The sequence below is a fragment of the Chionomys nivalis genome, chromosome 19 (genome assembly GCF_950005125.1).
Source record: "Chionomys nivalis chromosome 19, mChiNiv1.1, whole genome shotgun sequence".
Classification (NCBI taxonomy): Eukaryota; Metazoa; Chordata; class Mammalia; order Rodentia; family Cricetidae; genus Chionomys; species Chionomys nivalis.
Window position 1 is genome coordinate 60,312,927 of NC_080104.1, and position 21,088 is coordinate 60,334,014.

The following is a 21,088-nucleotide window of genomic DNA, read 5'->3' on the forward strand; positions in this document are numbered from 1 at the left end:
ATGACTGGCTTTACATTTCTACAAGAGATGAATGAGAGCCTGTCCTAGCTTCTCCACATCAACAAGAGTTTTTTTTGTTTTTGTTTTTTTAAAGACAGGGTTTCTCTGTGTAACAGCTCTGACTTCTGGATTTCACTCTGACTCACAGACATGCCCCTGCCTCCACCAATAAAACAGAATCATCCTAGTCAATGTGAAATAATACTTCATGATTTTTTATTTTAGTGTTTTATTGTGTGCCTGAGTGCAGATGTGGGTGTGGATGCCACAGTGAGTATATAGAATTCATGATAATTTTTTGGATGGAACTGAAGTTAATAGGCCTATATGTAAAAAAGACTACGCTTTGGTTTTCTGGCTGCCCAGACCCGAATAATCACACACAAAACAATGTTAGTTACAATCTTGTTTGTAAATGGCTCAAGTGTATTCCTAGCCAGCTTTTTTTTTTAAAAAAAAATTTATTTATTCATTATGTATACAGTGCTCTGCCTGTATGTCCCAGAAGACACCAGGTCTCATTACAGATGGTTGTGAACCACCATATGGTTGCTGGGAATTGAACTCAGGACATCTGGAAGAGCAGCCAGTGCTCTTAACCGCTGAGCCCCTAGCTAGCTCTTATTTCTTAAATTTGCCCATTTCTATTAATCGTGTATCACCATGAGGCTGTGACTTACTGGGACGGTTCAGGCATCTTTCTCCTTTGGCAGCTATATGGCATCTCCCTGACTCTGCCTTCTTTCTCCCAACATTCAGTTTACTTTTCCTGCCTAGCTCTCTTCTGCCCTGCCATAGGCCAAAGCAGCTTCTTTAATAACCAATGGTAATAAAACATATTTGTAGCATACAGAGGAGAGTCCCACATCACCTATATGATGTGTGTGTGTATGTGTGTGTGTGTGTGTATATATATATATATGTATATATATATAATATTCTTTGCCTAATGAACCATCTTGCCAGCACATTTCTTATCTGGATTCTCAATTTTCAATTAATAATATTGTATCTTTTATGTGTTTGTTGACCATTTGTACATTTTCTTTATGGAAATTTCTCTTCTTGTCCTCTGACCCTTTTCAGTTGGGTTTATGTATTTCCTGTGAAGTTATAAGAGGTCTTCATATATTCTTTTTTTTTAAATATTTATTTATTATGTATACAATAGTCTATCTATGTGTATGCCGAAGGTCAGAAGAGGGCACCAGACCCCATTACAGATGGTTGTGAGCCACCATGTGGTTGCTGGGAATTGAACTCAGGACCTTTGGAAGAGCAGGCAATGCTCTTAACCACTGAGCCATTTCTCCAGCCCTTCATATATTCTTATATCACAAAAAGATAGGGACATAGCTGAGCTCTCTGGTCTAAATGCAGGAGGCCCTGCGTTCAATTCCAAGAATGCAAAAGAAGCAAGGAAAAAGTCGGTCTTGCCAGTTGATTCAGCAAATAAATTCTTGCTTTGAAAACTTGAGGACTTGGACAACCTGGAGCCCACAAGACGAAGGAGAGCTAACTCCCAAAAGTTTTTTTTTTTAAATGAATTAGTTTATATTAAGTGTTTTGCCTGCATGCTATGTGCACCATGCATGCCTGGTACTGTACCTATGAAGGCCAGAAGAGTCTGTCAGATCTCCAGAAACTGGAGCTATTGGCAGTTGAGCTACCGTATGGATGCTAGAACTGAACCCAGGTCTTCTGCAAGAGCATCCAATGCTCTTAACTTCTGGGTCCTTCTAATGGTCCTCTCTAGTTAGTTGAAGTTTTTTTGGTTTTTTTCGAGACAGGGTTTCTCTGTGGTTTTGGAGCCTGTCCTGGAACTAGCTCTGTAGACCAGGCTGGTCTCGAACTCACAGAGATCCACCTGCCTCTGCCTCCCAAGTGCTGGGATTAAAGGCGTGCGCCACCACCGCCCGGCTGAAGTTTTTCTCTTTTTGAACTTACATCATAGACCTTCAGTGTGATAGGAGGGTTTAGAGTAAAAGTGTGTGCTTAGGCTAGTCCTGTGATGCCTACATTGTTGGCACTGGGAAGGTTTAAGTGCAGATGTGTACACATAGACTCACTCTTACGAATCTTCAAGTTGCCTCACCATTTTTCTTTTTCAATGAGAATTTCTAGTTCTCTAAAATCTTTTTTTTTTTTTTTTTTTTTTTTTGGTTTTTCGAGACAGGGTTTCTCTGTGGTTTTGGAGCCTGTCCTGGAACTAGCTCTTGTAGACCAGGCTGGTCTCAAACTCACAGACATCCGCCTGCCTCTGCCTCCCGAGTGCTGGGATTAAAGGCGTGCGCCACCACCACCCGGCTTCTCTAAAATCTTAAAACTCCAGCTAGCAAACATCCTCCAAAATAAGACAGTCTTTTACTTTTATCTTACACTTTTAACTATTTGGGGGATGGTTGTTGTCCCATGTGCCTTCTGTTAACTCATATATAACACAGATCAAAGTGTCAACCTCTGTTGTATCTGTACTGAATGTGTACAGACTTACTTTTTATAAAAATATCTGTCAAGTGGTGGTGGTGATCAGAGCTCCAAGTTCAAGGCCAGCCTCTTCTACAGAGTGAGTACCTGGACAGCCAAGACTACTCAGAGAAACCCTTTCTCAAAACAAAGCAACAGCAACCAAAGCCTAGAAAGTTCCGTAAATGGCTGTTAAAAAAACAGCAAACAATTCATTACAAAGGTGCCAATAATGAAATCCAGTGAGTCCCTCAGTATCTGTGGGCTGGTTTAGGGCTGCTCCCCTTCCAGGTAGACACCCAAACCTGTAGCTCACGTTCTTATAAAAGTGGCATAGTACTTCTACCACTATGGACAGCCTCACCCATCCTCACTTCTAGTCACTGACCAGGTCTTGTAAATCTGGACACAGGGAAGGTTGGAGTGGTTAAAAGCTCTGATCTTAGCCGGGCGGTGGTGGCGCACGCCTTTAATCCCAGCACTCGGGAGGCAGAGGCAGGCGGATCTCTGTGAGTTCGAGACCAGCCTGGTCTACAAGAGCTAGTTCCAGGATAGGCTCCAAAACCACAGAGAAACCCTGTCTCGAAAAACCCAAAAAAAAAAAAAAAAAAAAAAAAAAAAAGCTCTGATCTTGCAGAGATCTTGGGTTCAGTTCCCAGGACCCACAACAGCTCACAGCCATCTGTAACTCTAGTCTCGGCATTCCAGTGCCCTCTCCTGGCCTCCTAGAGCACCATAGACATGTAGGGTAAACAAACACACAGAAAATAGATTTTTTTAAAAATATTTATTTATTATTGATACAGTTAGCCAGAAGAGGGTATCAGACCTCATTACAGATGGTTATGAGCCACCATGTGGTTGCTGAGAATTGAACTCAGGACCTTTGGAAGAGCAGGCAATGAATGCTCTTAACCACTGAGCCATCTCTCCAGCCCCGAAAATAGATTTTTTTGTAGTTTTGTTTTGATTTTAGTTTTTTTTAAAGACTGTTTCTCTGTGTAGCCTTGACTGTCCTGACTCTCACTCTGTAGACCAGGCTGGCCTCAAACTCACAGAGATTCACCTGCCTGTGTCAGGTAAAAGGTGTTAACTGTTTTTGTTAACTGTTCAGTGCCTTGCTTATAGGCAAGGTGGCTGTTTCACCCTCCCTTCTTCCTCCTTTCCCTTTTCTCTCCCATGATCCCAACGCTCCCAATTTACTCAGGAGATCTTGTTTTTTTCTTCTTCCCATAAAGATTAGCTCCATGTACGTCTCTCTTAGGGTCCTGTTTGTTATCTAGGGTCTCTGGGATTGTGAATCGTAGGCTGTTTATTTATTTATTTATTTATTTTATTTTTATGGCTTTATGTCTAAAAGCCACTTATGAGTGAGTACATAATGATATTTGTCTGTCTGTGTCTGGGTTACCTCACTCAAGATGATGTTTTCTAGATTTATCCCTTTGCCAAATAAGACTTGTATAGTAGTTGGTATTTATTTGGAGACCCAACAAGTCAATATTCTGTGACTTCAGTGATTAGACAGTGAAATGGCTGATGTGGTCATTTTACAGGATGTAAGGTCACGTCAGAGACGGTCATGCGGGCACACCTGGGAGGGATTTCTAGATTAGGTTAATTGAGACATTCCAGATTGTCACCAACAACTAAAAAAAAAAAAAAAAACAACAACTTTGAAAATGCCATACTTGAACTGTTTGTTTGTTTGAAACAGGGTCTCTCTGTACAGCTTTGGCTGGCCTTGACCTTGCTCAATCCTCTTGCCTCTAGTGTGTGCTGACAGGTATGTAAGTCTGGGTAGCCTGGCGTTTACTGTGTGACCAGCCATTTATCTGCTTGTTGATTCCAGCTATGAGTGTTTTGGGACTGCCTTTCTTCTAGGGGCTTCTAAATTCTGTCTTCCCAGATCCTCCCACTCGCCATGCCCACATTTCCCCTCCCCCTCAATCTGAAGAAAGGGCTGACCATGTAACTCTAGGTTGGCCTCAAATTTGTGTTAGTCCTCCTGCTTCATCACCCCCACCCCCACCCCCAGCACTAGCTTTTCTGCAGTCTTTTGTTGTACTTTAGATAGGGATTTTCCTGATTTTCAATTTGCTTGGTCTTATAGGTGTTTTAGTTGGGTTGTTTATTTATTTTTGTTTCTTCCAGGTGTGTAATTTTTTGTATTATCAGATACTCTCAAGTGTTTTGTCAACCCCCATGGCTTTTTTTTTTCCCTTTAAAAAAAAAAGTATTCCAAGGAATTGGAGAGATTGCTCAGTGGTTAAGAGCATCAACTATTCTTGCAGAAGACCCACATTTGATTCTCAGCCCTCACATGATGACTCACAACCATCTGTAAGTCCAGTTCCAGGGTATCTGGTACTCTATTCTGGCTTGGTGGCACTCAGATACACATAAGGGAAAACATCTATATAGGGAAAACATCCATATATATAAAATAAAAATAAGTATTGAAGTATTTTATAGCAGGGTTGTGGCATATGACTTTAATTCCAGCACTCAGGAGGCAGAGGTGGCTGGATCTCTTGAGTTCAAGGCTAGCCTGGTTTACATAGTGAGTTCCAAGGCAGCCAGGGAGAGAGGCCTTTGACTTTTAAAAAAATAAATAAGAGGATTTCAGAGCCTTAGCTCCAAACTGGTTTTCCTAGTTGAGCTGTAGGCCTTTTGCATGGTTCTCAGCCTAGTGTTGCTTTTCTGTTACTTAAAGCCGTGGAAAAGACTCCACAACCTTAAACTTAAGCTTTTTGATAGTGCAGTGGCAATATTTGGCACTTTTTTTCATACTCTGACCTATAATTGATAGGCATTTGGCTTGACCATCTATTTGAAGGCTGGCTGTGTTTTTCCTTGGATTTTGAAGGCCTGCCTGGTTGTTGATATATTGTAATTGTTTTGACTCTTAGAATGACTCTTCCTGAAAGCGTTTGATAGCTGCTCTGACTCCAAAGCCCTCGAGTTGGACTGCTCTGCAGTGCCCCTAAGCAAATGTTTTCAGACTTTGTGCTCAGCCTTGGTGGGCCCTGCCAGTATATAGACACTCCCTCCTTTTGGCTTTGGAATATTTCCTGTTTGAGACAGGTCTTTGTAGCCCAGGCTGACCTTCATTAGTGAGCCTCCTGCCACAAGGCTTCCCAAATGCTGGTCTAGCAGGCACAAGTATGCTGCCCTATGTACTGCCATGCTACCTAGCTTCTGTCTTTGAAAATGGCTTTCTTTTGGGGGGCGGGTGTGTCAGTCAGGTTCTAAGAATGTAGCCCTGAGTTGCTTGGCATTAGAGACCAGGCTGGCCTTGAACTTTGGTCATCTTTCCTGTGCCCATTTCCTGAGTGCTGGGAGTATTACAGGTCTGTACTACCTGACCTTTTTGCTTCTTGATAAAATTATTTATTTTTGCTCTTGTTGTTTGGGTGATCTCTTGTGGTGTTGTCTTTTTTAAGTTGTACTTCTTTTGTGTAGCTTAGGGTTTCTCTTTGTAGCCCTAGCAGTTTAGGAAAGCTCCCACCAGGCTGACCTTGAACTCAAGATTCGCTTGGCACGTCTCTGCCTCCCAAGTGTTGGGATAAAGATTCGCACTACTGGAGCTAGGGAGATGGCTCAGAGATTAAGAACACTGGGTGCTCTTCCAGAGGTCCTGTGTTAATTCTCAGCAACCACATGGTGACTCACAACCATCCTTAATTCTTGCCTGCCAGCAGAACACTGTATGCATAATATATACATGAATTCTAAAAAAGAAAACAAAAGACATGCACCACCACCACCACCACCTGGCTTTTAGTTTGTCTTTTAGATTTGTTTGCTTTAGTCTGCTATCAGGCATGTCAGTTGTTTCAGTAGATGCACAGTGCTGTCTTAAGAACCATATGATCAAGTCAAGAAAAAGTTGCAAAACAAAAAGAAAAAAAGGAAAATGTTGTAAAACTTGTAATATGTTAAATAAGTTTATGATCCAGGTGTGGTGGCACGTCCTTTAATCCCTGGCAGAGACAGGCTGATCTCTGAGTTGAGTTCAGCCTGGTTTTCAGAGCGAGTTCCAGAACAGCCAGGTCTACACAGAGAAACCCTGTCTCGAAAAACCAAGACAACATCAGAAACATGCGTTTATGAGTGTGAGGTGGAGTCATAGTTATCCTTGACTCCTTTTGGCTGGGAATATCTGTAAGATACTTTCACCTAGATATAAGTGGGAAATAACTACATTCTCTGTACAATGCAGAAATATTGGAAATATGGCCTGTGATCCAAGGGCCCAAGATCTTTGTTTGCTCTAGGGTGAGGGCATCATCACCAGGAGGGGAGGTTCAGATTATTTTATTCCTGAATTTATGTGTATGAGTGCTCTGTCTTCATGCACACCAGAAGAAGGAATCTCATCCCATTACAGATAGTTGTGAGCCACTATGTGGTTGCTGGGAATTGAACTCAAGTCCTCTGGAAGGGCAGTCAAGTGCTCTTAACTGTTAAGCCAGCTCTCCAAGCCCCCAGGGAGCCTAACTTTTTGTTTTTTATTTTGTTTTGTTTCTTGAAACTTGCTCTTTAGACCAGACTGGCCTTGAGTGCTGGGATTAAAGGCGCCCAGCCTTGGTCCTAACTTATGAGTTTAGACAAATATACAGCCCCAGGACTTTTTTTTTCTTTTTTTCTTTTCTTTTTTTTTTTTTTTTTTTTTTGTTTCTGTTTTTCGAGACAGGGTTTCTCTGTGGTTTTGGAGACTGTCCTGGAACTAGCTCTTGTAGACCAGGCTGGTCTCGAACTCACAGACATCCGCCTGCCTCTGCCTCCCGAGTGCTGGGATTAAAGGCGTGCGCCACCACCGCCCGGCCAGGACTTTTTTTTTTAAAGGATGTTTTATGAAATTGACAATTAGAGTCAAACTTGTTACCTTGAGTGCCTGACATTGTTGATAAGTTGCACCATCATAATTAGATCTAGGTTGCATAATTTTTTGTTAGAAATGATGACTATTCATGTTGTATTCAGGACACTGTTAAGGTTGAGTGTTTGGCTCAAACAGCGTTTACCTGTGGGAACACCAAGAGCCTCAACAAGTCTCTCAGTCCACAGTATTTGTCAATGATCTTCAGTTCATTAAAAGGTGGTGGCAAATACTTTTTCTTTATTTTGTTGGCTGGAGTCTTAGGTAGAGATACTAGTTTTTGTGATGAAACTTGATAACCAAAAATCAGCTTGGGAAGGAAAGAATGTATTTTACTCACCCTTCCATATATCAGTTCATCATTGAAGGCAGTTAGAGCAGGAACCTGGAGGCAGGAACTGTTGCAGAGGCTGTGCTGGGGCTGCTTGCCGACTTGCTTCCTCATGGCTTGCTCAGCCTGCTTTCTTATAGAACTCAAGACCACCAGCCCAGGAATGCCTTTCCCCCCAATTGTCTGAATCCCCCCATATCAGTCTTTAAGAAAATGCCCTACTGCCTACTGCCTTTAATCCCAGCACTCGGGAGGCAGAGGCAGGCGGATCTCTGTGAGTTCGAGACCAGCTTGGTCTACAAGAGCTAGTTCCCAGGACAGGCTCCAAAGCTACAGAGAAACCCTGTCTCGGGGGGAAAAAAAAAGTTTTCTAGCTCCATCCATTTGACTGCAAAATTCAAGATGCTGTTATTTTTTTTTGCTGTGTAAATGTACCACATTTTCCTTATCCATTCTTTGGTCGACAGGCATTTAGATTGTTTCTAGGTTTTGGCTTTGACAAACAATGCTGCTATGAACATAGTTGAGTACATGTCCTTGTGGTACAATTGAACATCTTTTGGGTATATACCCAAAAGTGGTATTGCTGGGTCTTGAGGAAGGTTGTTTCCTAATTTTCTGAGAAATCGCAACACTGACATTGAAAGGGGCTGTACCAGTTTGCACTCCCACCAGCAGTGCTTGAGTGTTCCCTTCACCTCACCTCTTCAGCTTAAGTTGTCATCAGTGTTTTTGATGTTGGCCGTTCTTACAAGTGTAAGATGGAATCTCAGAGTTGTTTTAATTTGCATTTCTCTGATGACTAAGGATGTTTAACATTTCCTTAGCAAAATCAACAAGTGCTCTTAACTTCTGAAGTATCTATCCAGTTCTGTATGTAGCATTTTTATTGTTTTTGCTTTTTGTATTTCACAGTTTTTGTATAGTCCTGGCTGGTCTGTAGCTTGCTATGTAAAACCAGACTGGCCTCGAATTCATAGAGATCCTGCCTGTGCCTCCTGATTGCTAGGATTAAAAACCTGTACCGCTACTCCCAGCATCTATATAGTTTTTATTAAATTTATTTATTTTATGTACATTGGTGTGAAGGTATCAGATCCCCTGAAACTGGAATTACAGACAGTTGTGAGCTGCCATGTGGTTGCTGGGAATTGAACCTGGGTCCTCTGCAGGAGCAGCCAGTGCTCACAACTGTTAAGCCATCTCCTCAGTCAGTCCCTTGTACATAGTTTTTTTTTGTTGTTGTTTTTTTTTTTTTGTACATAGTTTTTTAAAAGTACCTGTTTTGTAGCTATCATCTATCCTCAGCCTAGTACTTGAAGATGTAGTTGCTGTGGAGTTAAGAGGTCAGAGTTGGTTGTCCTGTGTCCTGATTTGTTAGTGTCTGGTAAGGTTGGGTTGAATTTATTACTCTATAGCAGTGGGTCGTAACCTCTACGAGCACTGCATACTGGATATATTGCATATTAGATATTTACGTTATGACTCATAACTGTAGCAGAATTACAGTCATGAAGTAGCAATGAAATAATTTTATAGTTGGGTTCACAGTATTGAGGGTTAAGAACCAGTGCTCAAGCGGGCGGTGGTGGCGCCCGCCTTTAATCCCAGCATTGGGAGGCAGAGGCAGGCAGATCTCTGTGAGTTCAAGGCCAGCCTGGTCTACAAGAGGTAGTTCCAGTACAGGAACCAAAAAAGCTACAGAGAAACCCTGTCTCAAAACAAACAAACAAAAAAACAAACAAAAAAAAAATACAAACAAGAACCAGTGCTCTATAGAATTTAGTTCATCTGCTGGGCGGTGGTGGCGCACACCTTTAATCCCAGCACTTGGGAGGCAGAGGCAGGTGGATCTCTGAGTTCACAGCCAGTCTGGTCTACAAGAGCTAATTCTAGGACAGGCTCCAAAGCTACAGAGATCTTGAAAAAAACAAAAAATAAACCAATAATTGCACAGAAACTGATAATTAAATCACTGCTTGGCCTATTAGCTGTAGCTTTTTATTGGCTAACTCTTAAATTAACCCATTTCTATTAATCTGTGTAGTGCCACGTGGCTGTGGCTTACTGGCAAGGTTCTGGTGTGTCTGTCTCCTGTAGGTGGCTACATGGCTTCTTTTCAACTCCACCTTCTTTCTCCCAGCATTCAGTTTAGTTTTCCTGCCTAGCTCTATTTTGCTAAGCTACCAGCCGTAACAATTGTATTCATTAACCAATAAAAGCAACACATAAACAGAGGGACTTCCCACACCAAAAACTTCCTTTACTATATTTCCTATTTTTACAACAGTAAGAACTAGATTATAGAATGGACTGTGTGTTCAGTTAATTTTTGGCAACTAAAAGAAAAAAAAATCTAACCCGAAAGTTTTTTATATTTATTAGAAAACGGTTTTTTTACAGGCTTAGGATCAGAAACTCTGATTAATTAAAGGTTTACCTTAACATAACTTTTTGTTTGTTTTTCAAGACAGGGTTTCAGGGCTGGAGAGATGGCTCAGTGGTTAAGAGCATTGCCTGCTCTTCCAAAGGTCCTGAGTTCAATTCCCAGCAACCACATGGTGGCTCACAACCATCTGTAAAGAGGTCTGGTGCCCTCTTCTGGCCTGCAGACATACACACAGAATATTGTATACATAATAAATAAATATTTAAAAAAATAAAATAAAATCTCTTTAAAAAAAAAAAAGACAGGGTTTCACTGTGTAGCCCTGGCCATCCTGGAACTAGCTCTTGTAGACCAGGCTGGCCTCAAACTCACAGAGATCACCTGCTTCTGCCTCCTGTGTGCTGGGATTAAAGGTGTGCGCCACCACCGCCTGGCTTATAACTCTATTTTACACTGTCTGAATTTCATGAAAAACTGAAACTGTGAGCAGCGCTATGTCTGAGGTATGCTCCATACTGCCGTCTCGGGGTGCTTAGGGTGTTCCACATTTTCTTTTTTAAATATTTATTTATTTATTATGTATACAATGTTCTGGTTGTGTGTATGCCTGCAGGCCAGAAGAGGGCACCAGACCTCATTACAGATGGTTGTGTGCCACCATGTGGTTTCTGGGAATTGAACTCAGGACCTTTGGAAGAGCAAGCAATGGTCTTAACTGCTGAGCCATCTCTCCAGCCCCGGTGTTCCACATTTTCATGTCTCCCGTGGGGCAGTGCCTCAGCATTTCCAGAAACTGTAATCACCATAAGCACAGCAATTGTAAAGCATTTCAGGAAAGCAAAACCAGGGAGCAAAACAAGAAGTTACTCTAAATATTCAGTTTTGATGGAAATAGGAGTTCTTGGAAGCAGAGGTCTGTGATGGAAGTGACTCAGCAGAGAGCAGCCTCGTGTCAATAGTATGCAGTCTTTGCTAGTCCTAGTGCTTGCTTTATGATGGGAACCCCTGAATACACAGCAACGCACTCAGACCTTGCATTAGCGTTTGCACTGCAGTAGATTAGTATAACAGTGTGGCTTCATATGTGAATTCATTTGAACAGTTCTGTAGGTCAGCAGCAGCCTGAACCTGGTCTAGAGTGGAGGGGTTCCTTCTGAGATTCCTACTTCAGAGCCACAGGCATTGTCGGCTAGGGCTCCACTTCTGCATCTTCCTGCCATCTGTCCTATTCTCTCCTCAGACTCCCCATCTGCTCCAGTGAAAGCAAGCATGGGGTGTGGCCAGATAGCCCAGGGTGGTTTCTGTTTGAAGGTCTGCTGATGAGTAATTTTCATTTCTGTCACAGTGTGCTTTGGCATGTGGTTCTGAGGGCAGAGGGCAGACTGGGGATGAAGGATAAAAGCACAGTGACAGCATGGTGACACTGCCACTTCTGTGATTGTAGAGCTGTAGATTACGTCATTGAAATGGATCTGTTTGGTGCTCGGTGGTTTGGTGTTTGTTATTGCTGGGAGTTAAATCTAGGGCTGCATGCATTTTGAGCACTCTACCTTAAACTGTTTCTTCAACTAAATTCAAATATTTTAAAAATTCTTTACATTTTTTCTCTTTTCTCCCTCCTGCATTTACTGTGTGCACCTGTGTGAATACAGGGTAGCCATAACTGCCTGTGGAAGCTGAGGAGGACTTGGGGTGGGGGTCAAGTCTTCCCTCCCACCGTGCAGGTTGGAACTCAAGTTGTCAGGCCTGTCAGAAAACACCTTTACCCAGTGAGCCATCTTTCCAGTCCCCTTTACCCAGTGAGCCATCTTTCCAGTCCTGTGCATACCCTCTGTCCTTTTTTGGGATCAGGGTCTCATGCTGAGAACTAGGCTCAGGCTAGTCCGCAGGCTAGTAGCCTAAAGTAGCTCAGGCTGGCCCCAAACTCCTGACAGTTATCCTACCTTTTGAGTATAGTGACTATAGGTATTAGCACCATGTCTGGCTAGATGTTTCTGTTTGCTTTAGTAGATCTAAAGTTCCCTTTTCGTGGAAGGTGGGTAGGGTCTCATGTTAGGTAGTATTATTTTCTTTTTTTTTTTTTTTTGGTTTTTCGAGACAGGGTTTCTCTATGGTTTTGGAGCCTGTCCTGGAACTAGCTCTTGTAGACCAGGCTGGTCTCGAACTCACAGACATCCGCCTGCCTGTGCCTCCCGAGTGCTGGGATTAAAGGCGTGCGCCACCACCGCCCGGCAGGTAGTATTATTTTCAAATGTGTCAGTTTTGTTTATGCTGCATTTGATTAACTGAAACTATGATTCTTTGCCTGTCTAAAACACCTGATAGTCCTAATAAAAAAGTGAACGGGCAATAGCAAGGCAGAAGCAAGGATAGGTGGGGCTGGCAGGCAGAGAGGATAAAAGGAGAAAAGAGGCAAAGAATGAGGAGCAGTAACAGGAGAAAAAGGAGAGGAGGACATCGGGCCAGCCACCTAATCACCCAGCTACACAGCAAGCCACTGAGAAAAAAGCAAAGGAAGGTATACAGACATAGAGAAAGATAAAAGCCCAGAGGTTATATAACTCGGGTTAATAAAGGTTTAGAAAAGCTGACACGAAACAAGCCGAACTAAGGCCAGGCATTCATAACTAAGAATAAGCCTCCATGTGTGATTCACCTGGGAGCTGGGTGGTGGCCCCCAGAAAGCCAGAAGAGTAAGAGTTCACATGACAGTCCACGCAGCCCAGGCTGATCTTGAACATGATGTATAATGGAGTCTGGCCCTTTCCAGCTCCTGATGCTGTCTCCATTTCCTACAGGTCCCACGTGCCCCATGGACCAGGGTGTCTTTTTATTTCATATTTATTATGATTTTTTTAAAGGTTTTTTTAAAATCTGCCTTCAAATAGCACCTTGCCTTGTGACATTTGTCTCTCTTGCCTGCTCCCAAATCACAACACACAGATTATTAATTATAAATGCTTGGTCCGTGACTTAGGCTTGTTACTGACCAGCTCTTACAACTTATATGAACCCATTCATACCAATCTACTTTTTGTCTGATGGCTTTATTACCTTTACTCTGTACTGCCCATACTGTTTTTTCTCCATCTGGCTGTGTGACTCTGTGTCTCTTCCCTTGTTCCTAGCGTCTTCTGTGTCCCAAAAATCCTGCCTAACTATTGGCTGCTCAGCTTTTTATTAAACAGACCTTCGCAATGTGCGAAAAGATTATTCCACAACACTTTTAAAGTTTTGTTTTGTTTTTGTCAGACATGGTAGCAAATTTTTAAATCCTAGTGCTTGGGACTAAGGCAAGTGTGAGTTTGATACCAGCCTGGTCTACTTAACTGAATTACAGAACGGCCAAGGCTATATAGTGAGATCCTGTCTCAAAACAACAACAACAACAACAAGTTTTCTTTTTTCTTTTTCTTTCTTTTTTGTGATAGTGACATGCAGTGTAACTCTAGTCATCTGATGTGTGTGGTAAAGGGTCTGTACAGTGTTGGAGCCTTCAAACTGTTCTTGGGGCCTGTGCTGTTTTATTTATCGTTATTGAAGGCTGTTTCTGTCTGGAAGCACTGAGGAAGCCAGTGCTCTTCCTTTCCCAGGACCACAGCAGAGTATGCTGTTTGGAGACAGGTTGGCACTGAACAGTTCCAGTTTGATCTGGTCTTGCTTTGGCTCTGCCCAAGCTCAGGGCACTAATCTGTGACTGGAACCCTGAGAAGATAGATGTGCAGCCATGCTTGGTGACCTGTCTCTGGGAAATCATTTGCTCTGTCACTTCCTCCAACCTCTGGTCGGTATTCCAGTTCACTACTTTTTTATTCTAAGTTTGAGCTTTATGAGGTCTTTGGTCTTTTTCTGGCTAAATTACCTGTACCAAGCAGGTATGGCTGAGCAATGAATTAGGATGCATGGGAGGGGCTTGACAGAGGGGACTTTCTGCCTAGTAAGTAGCGTGGCCTGGCTTGTTCTTCTCCAGTTCAGGGAGGCCTGACCTGATGGCATACTCAAGGGTGAGATTCACAAACTGCAGTGAGAGTCGCTGTTTGTCTTCGGTGTCCCTCCCAGTTGGATTCTGTAGCAGAAGACAATGCAGATAGGAGAGTGAGGCAGGAAATCAATCTTTATAAAACAAAGGACACAGCTTATATAAAATGTTTCAGATGAGCGAAGTGAAAACTAAGCGTAATTTTCTTTCACTTTATCTTCAGTCCGTAAGGGTAGGACTGATTGCTGTGTGCTTCTGAGTCTGTGCGCCACCTCAGCTTTAGCAAGTCACATATTCATGGCTTTGCTCATTGTTATCTACAAAGGAAACTGCCTGGTCTGCAGCAGTAGAGTGGACAGGTGTAGATTGGCTCCTGGCCCAACTCTGCTCCATGTAAATTTCATCAGATGCACAGGACAGACATGCAGCTGCTGTAATTCCAGTCCCTACTGGTTAGTATGGCCACCAGCACATGGTGCTTGCTCTAAGAATAGCCTACCTTTCTGGAAGCTGCAAACACCTGGAGAAGCAGTCCCAGAGGCCCTAGCTAGAAAGTTATTTGCTTCTCCTAGGTGTACATTGTGCAGTTGTGGACTGTCAAGCTTGTTTCCTGCTGTTTTTGTAAATGGTAAAAAGAGCTCACTGACTCACAGTTGGGTTATAGGTTGGTCTGTTTTCTATGAGAACTGGTGATAAACAAGAAGAATCCCTTAATATCATTCCAGAAGTGCCTTTGATCTCTTCAGACCCACAAATAGCTCTTATTAAAATTTAAAGATTATTTTATGTGTATGAATTTTTTTTTTTTTTTGAGACAGGGTTTCTCTGTAGCTTTTTTTGGTTCCTATCCTGGAACTAGCTCTTGTAGACCAGGCTGGCCTCAAACTCAGAGATTTGCCTGCCTCTGCCTCCCGAGTGCTGGGATTAAAGGCGTGCACCACCACCGCCCGGCTGTGTATGAATGTTTTGCCCTTATGTCTATATGTGCATGACATGCATACCTAGTGCCCTCAAGTCAGAAGAGGGTGTTGGATCCTTTGGAACTAGAGTTACCATGAGCTGCCATGTGGTTGCTGGGAATTGAACCCCAGTTCTGTAAGAGCAAGAAGTGCTCTTAATCACTGACCCCCTTCTCCAACATCTCAACCCACACTACAAGCTCTTAAACATGTAAAAAAGTAGTCTTTTCTCATTTATTTATTTACTTAATTACTTATTTTTGGTTTTCCAAGATTGGGTTTCTTTATGTAGCCTTGACTGTCCTGGAACCAGCTTTGTAGACTAGGCTGGCCTCACAGAGATCCGCCTGCCCCTGCCTCCTGACTGTCACTGCCCAGGTGATCACTTCTTTTAAGAATGTTTTTTAAAAAAACAGTTTCCATATTTAGCTAAGACTGGCTTCCAACTGTAATCCTCTTACCTCATCCTCCCGGGTGCTGATAGGCTTGCATCACCACACGCTGCAAAGAGGAAAGCATTTTAAAATGTCAGTGAGATATTTTACTTAACAAGTTGGCAGAAGTTCACCACAGTGAAGAAACATTGACTATCAATGAGCAGGAAGGCAGGTGCTGTCATACATGTAGTGTGAACATTGTTCTACATCTTTTTTTTAATATTTATTTATTTATCTATCATGTATACAATATTCTGTCTGTGTGTATGTCTGCAGGCCAGAAGAGGGCACCAGACCCCATTACTGATGGTTGTGAGCCACCATGTGGTTGCTGGGAATTGAACTCAGGACCTTTGGAAGAGCAGGCAATGCTCTTAACCTCTGAGCCATCTCTCCAGCCCTTGTTCTACATCTTTATTGAAGGAAGTTTGTATCCAATAATGAAAATACAAATGCATCCTCTGAGAAGTATCACATGAAGGGATTTGTTCAATAATATGCTTGCTTACAAGGTGATAGATGCTTAAACTGTGGGAAAATTGAAGGTTAGAAACACTTAGTAGTTGATTGGCTAATGACTACAGCTACAATAGACAGTGAGACTACTCATCACTGAAATACTTTCAAGACCCAGCGTCAAGGTAATAAAGCAAGAGCAGTGTATGATGCTATCTGCCGTGGGAAGAAAGAACACACACTGTCTCTGCATTGTGTGCATGTGGACACTGGGAGAAACACTGTCCTGGTGTACAGATGTTGAGGGAAAAGGTAGCATGTTTTACGTTGCAGATTTTGTATCATATGCATGGATTGCTTTTCCAAAAAACTAAGTCAGTAGAGTGCTTTACAAGTGGAACTAGGCCATCCAGATGGCTCAGTGGATAGGGACGCTTGCCACCAAGCCTTATGACTGGAGTCCGATCCCCAGGAATCACATGGTTGAGCGAGAAAACTGACTCCCACAGGCTCGCTCTGATTGCCACATGTGCACCATGGCATGCACACACCCACACCTATACATGCATGACTAGAGCTGTAGCAGTAGCAGGCTTTTGGGCCACCAACCAGCACCCAAATCATGACATGGAGACTTAATATTAGTTATGAATACTCAGCCTTATCTTATGCTTGTCCCATTAGCACTTAAAACTTAATTTAACCTGTTTCTCTCATCTACATTTTGCTTATGGCTTTTTACTTTTCTTTCATTCTGTATATTCTTTCCTGCTTCCTCTGTTTCTAGCTGGCTGGCTAGCCGGCCCTGGGCGTCTCCCTTTCTTTCTCCCTCGTTCTCTTCTCTCATCTTGAGCCTAGATTTCTCCTCCTACTTATTCTGCGTGCCCACCAACCCCACCCATTCCTCTACTGCCTAGCTTTTTATTAGATCAGTCAGGTGCCTTAAGCAGGCAAAGCAACACATCTTTGCATTATTGAACAAGTGCAGCATGAAAAATGTGACACAAGCCAGAAGGTGGTGGCGCTCACCTTTAACCCCAGCGCTCGGGAGGCAGAGGCAGGTGGATCTCTGTGAGTTTGAGGCCACCCTGGTTTACAGTGCTAGTTCCCGACAGGCTCCAAAGCTACACAGATAAACTCTCTCAAATAAATAAATAAAAGGCAATTTTTACACATCTTTTCCTAGTTAAAAGTAATATTCTACCACAGCAATAGTGGTCTGATAACCTCTGTGGAGTACCTTCAGGGGACAGCGACACATGAGTATTATAGTGTAGCACAATCAATAAAAACCCAGAGACAGATATTGGGGTACAACCTGAAGGTCAGAAAAGCAAAACAGCCAGCCATTGGCTCTTACCTCCACCTCAGTCCAAAATGGCATTCGGCCTCCAGGAGTCTCAGAATGAGACTGTGTGTGAGAGCTGTCTCCTCCCATTTTATATTCCCCTCTAGGGCCGGGATTAAAGGGGTGCACCACTACTGCTCAGTTTCTTTGGCTGTGACTGCTGGGATTAAAGGTCTGTGTCACCACTGCCTGAGGTCTACAAGGCTGACCAGTGAGGATGTTTTACTTTCTGATCTTCAGGCAGCTTCTTTATTAACCAATGGTAATGAAACATATTCACAGATAGGAACATATAAAGAGGGGAATCCCACATCACATGTTGGTCCTGATTTTCCATTGTTTCTCAACAGTGATCAGTGAAGGCTTGGATGGTAAGAGCCTTGGGCTCTGGGGTCAACCCTTAGAAAGGGTTTTTCTTTGTTTTGACAGCTCATTTAAATATCCTTTCAACAGGACTGAAGTCTTTTGTCTTTTTATCTATAGGAACTTACAAGCAGCAATTGGCGCTTATTATGACTTTGAGAGCCCAAATATCAGTGTGCCCTCTATGTCCTTTGTTGAAGACGTCACCATAGGAGAAGGGGAATCTATACCTCCTGATACTCAGTTTATAAAAACATGGCGGATCCAGAATTCTGGTAAGTGTATAATGGGAATTTCTATGTTGATTGGTTGGTTTTTTTTTTTTTTTTTAATAGAATGTGAATGGAATGACCACAGTGTTCTGACTGAGTTTTTTCTTGTACACAGTATGTAGTATTTTCTTACACTGACAACGACCAGACGCCAGTGAACCTTCTTAGAATAGAAAGCTTAGTGCTACATCCAGACACAGTCTAATACTCATTTGCTGCTAGAAACTAGGCTTGTATGTAGTATTGTCTCCAGCTGGAGTTCTCTGTCTTCCACTTCCAGTCTCATGAATACCCCTCCTCCTCAGCAGCGGAGAAGGCGCCCCCTTGACTAGTGCAGGTTAGTTAGAAGAAGCTCATTCCTGTGCAGCCACAGGACTCTCAGGTACCGCACTGGGATGTCTCTGAGGTATTAAGACCACTTTGAAAAATGCGGTAAGGAGTGTGGGATTTTGTTCAGAAGAGTCATTTTAATAAGACACAGTGTAATTTAGCACAGTGGCACAGGTATAATCCCAGCACTCTGGGGCAGAGGTGGGGCAGCACTGCAAGTTTGGGGCCAGTCTGTGCTACGTAATGAAATCCAGATCAACCAGAACTACATAGTGAGACCCAGTCTCAGACAAGCATGAACACTGAAAGGTGACCGAGTAAGCACATTTTGACTTGTTGGTGCGTAAGTTGGTCATAGTTCTTTGCCAGTGGACCTGGTTATGGTATGGTAGATTCAGTGTCTTACTGCCTGTTGCTTGTTAACTTCTTTCTGTTCTCTATCCCATCTAGTGGAGGTTTGTGCTTCCCGGCTGAAGATGCTTTAACATACTTAGTAGTGAAGAGAGGGCCTGAGCTGTGGAGTGCTAGGTAGAGTGTGGCACTCAGCTGAGGCGAGTGTGTGAGTGCTGTCTACATGGTAATTTGATGTGAGGTGACATAAAGTGACTTAGGGGACCCAAGCAGACTTTTTAAAATTACTTTTTTTGACTCGGTTTCCTTTTTAGTTCTTTGTAATTTAGTTCATTGTGATGGGGCAACTCTGACTAATCCCTATTTTGTATGTTCTATGAGCCCTGGCTTCCCGGTTGTCACAGCAGTATACTGTTTGGAGGCTTCTTGTGACACAGGAAAATGCTCACTCTTTCTGGTTTTTGTTTTTTCTTTAAATTCTCAGCCAAGGTTTGTTTTGGGTTTTGTTTTGATTTTTGCTTTGCTTAATTTCTATTTCACCTTGAAATTTACCTGTTTTAAATCAGACATCTCTCTAGTTCACCTTCATGTTTCTTCTCAGAATTAGGCAAACTTAACATTATACACTAAAAATATTGTCAAACATACATGTGGTTTTCTGTTGGTTCATACCCTCCCACCTTAAGGCAGAGTTTCTCAGTGTAGACCAGGCTGGCCAAGAACTCAAAGAGATCAGCCTACCTCAGCCTCTGAATATTGGGATCAAAGGCGTGAGCCATCACCACCAACAAATAATACGCTTTGATTTCACTTAATTCTGTGTTACGGGTGTGCACGAATGCCACAAGACACGTGGAGTCAGTTCTCTCCTTTCATTATGTGGCCTGGGAACTGAGCTTGGTTTTCAGGCTTGGGACAGGCATCTTTTACCCACTCGGCCATCTCACCAGCCACCTTTTCATTTGTTTTGAAACAAGGTCTTAATGTGTATATAGCCCTGCCTTGGCCTACTGCCCAGCTATTTATTTGGGCTTTGTTTTGAGACAGGGTTTTACTCTATATTGCAGACTAGCTTCAAGTATGCCATCTCCCTGCCTCAGCCTCCTTAGTTTGGGTTATAGACATAGTCTACTACAGTCTGCTACAAGGCTATATTTAAGAGGCCGAGGAAGCTGGCTGTGTTGTTAATCCCAATACTTGGAAAACTGAAGATGGGAAGATGTTGAATACCAGGCCAGCCTGAGCAAGAGAAAGTGAGAGAGGGAGGGATAGAGAGAGGAAGGGAATCAGGCAAGGCAGAAAGATGGAGGGTAGGTAGTGTTTCAAGAAAACAAAACTTGATTTGTTACAGAATAGCTATTCTACTTTCTGTAAAGACTGATGTCTATCATTAACTCAGGAGGAGATAGCTCTGCAGATATGGAGAAGTGGGGGAGGTTGTCTGTGATGTTTAAAGTAACAGGTCAGAATTCCAAAGCTGCCTTTCACCTTGACCTAAAACACTGTTGGGCTGAGTACTTTTGGCTTGCAGCATTTCTGTGTCTGAAAGTCAGTTCTTGTATCTGAATTCTTCTTAAAGTGTGACAACAATTGCTTGAAATTTTATTCTTCAGGGTACTCTGCACAAAAAGAAGTTCATTCTTTTGAGAGTTGTTGAAGCTAGTGTAGTGTAGCTTCATACCTGCAACCTGAATGCTTCCCATTGACTCAGGTACTGAGCAAGGGGTGAGTTGTTAGAGGACGCGGTGTGCGCTGCTTCCTCAGCATTGGCATAGAAGTAGGGAGGCACCTGCCATTGATAGTCTCTGTCATTCATCGCCTGCTTTTGGAGAAAAGTGTTTACTGGGAGAGCTAAATAAATAGTAGTTGTCGTGGCACCTCTTGTTTTAGGTACTAGACTAGCACACAATGGGTGAGATAACGTAATAACTGCATGTAGCTGTCCCAGTAACTTCCCTAGAGGATTTAACTGTCATAAATTGGAAATCAGTCCTTTGATATTTAGCTATGTAGATGGCTTAGCAGTTATGAGCACTGTCTTTTCTTCCAGAGAACTTGGGTTCAATTCCCAGCATCTACATGGCAGCTCACACCTGTCTGTAGCTTCAGTTCCAGGGGATCAAATACCCTCACACAGACACACCTGCAGGCAAAATACCAATGTGCATAAAATAAAAATAAATCATTATTTAAAAAGATGTAAGAAAGACCCATGTGGCTTGGCTGGTAGAATTCACCTTGAATGCACAAGGCCTGAGTTCAGTCACTAGCACTGCACGCACGCACGCACACACACACACGAAATGTTAGTAGACAGATTTTTTTTTTTTTTTTTTTTTTTTTTTTTGTTAGCAGCTTCCAGTTTCTCAGTTTTTCCAACAAGGGTTAACTACAGTTGACAGCAGTCTCTCTTGACTGTTTCGGCTGTGGTTGTCACATGAAAGTGGCTTGAGTGTGTGCACAGCTGTTTGTGAGCTTTGTGCTTCATAGAAATGAAAATGAAACTAGACGTCTGAAAGGAA

General features: G+C 42.7%; 1 protein-coding gene across 5 annotated transcripts in view; it reads left to right on the forward strand.

Annotated features, from left to right (window-relative positions):
• Ilrun (inflammation and lipid regulator with UBA-like and NBR1-like domains) overlaps window positions 1-21,088 on the forward strand; it is a 70,153-nt gene that overhangs the window by 8,250 nt on the left and 40,815 nt on the right. For all 5 annotated transcript variants that reach the window (XM_057794532.1, XM_057794534.1, XM_057794535.1 and 2 more), the window contains exon 2: window positions 17,734-17,888. In XM_057794532.1, coding sequence (XP_057650515.1) covers window positions 17,734-17,888 — 155 coding nt within the window. The remainder of the gene's footprint in view (window positions 1-17,733; window positions 17,889-21,088) is intronic.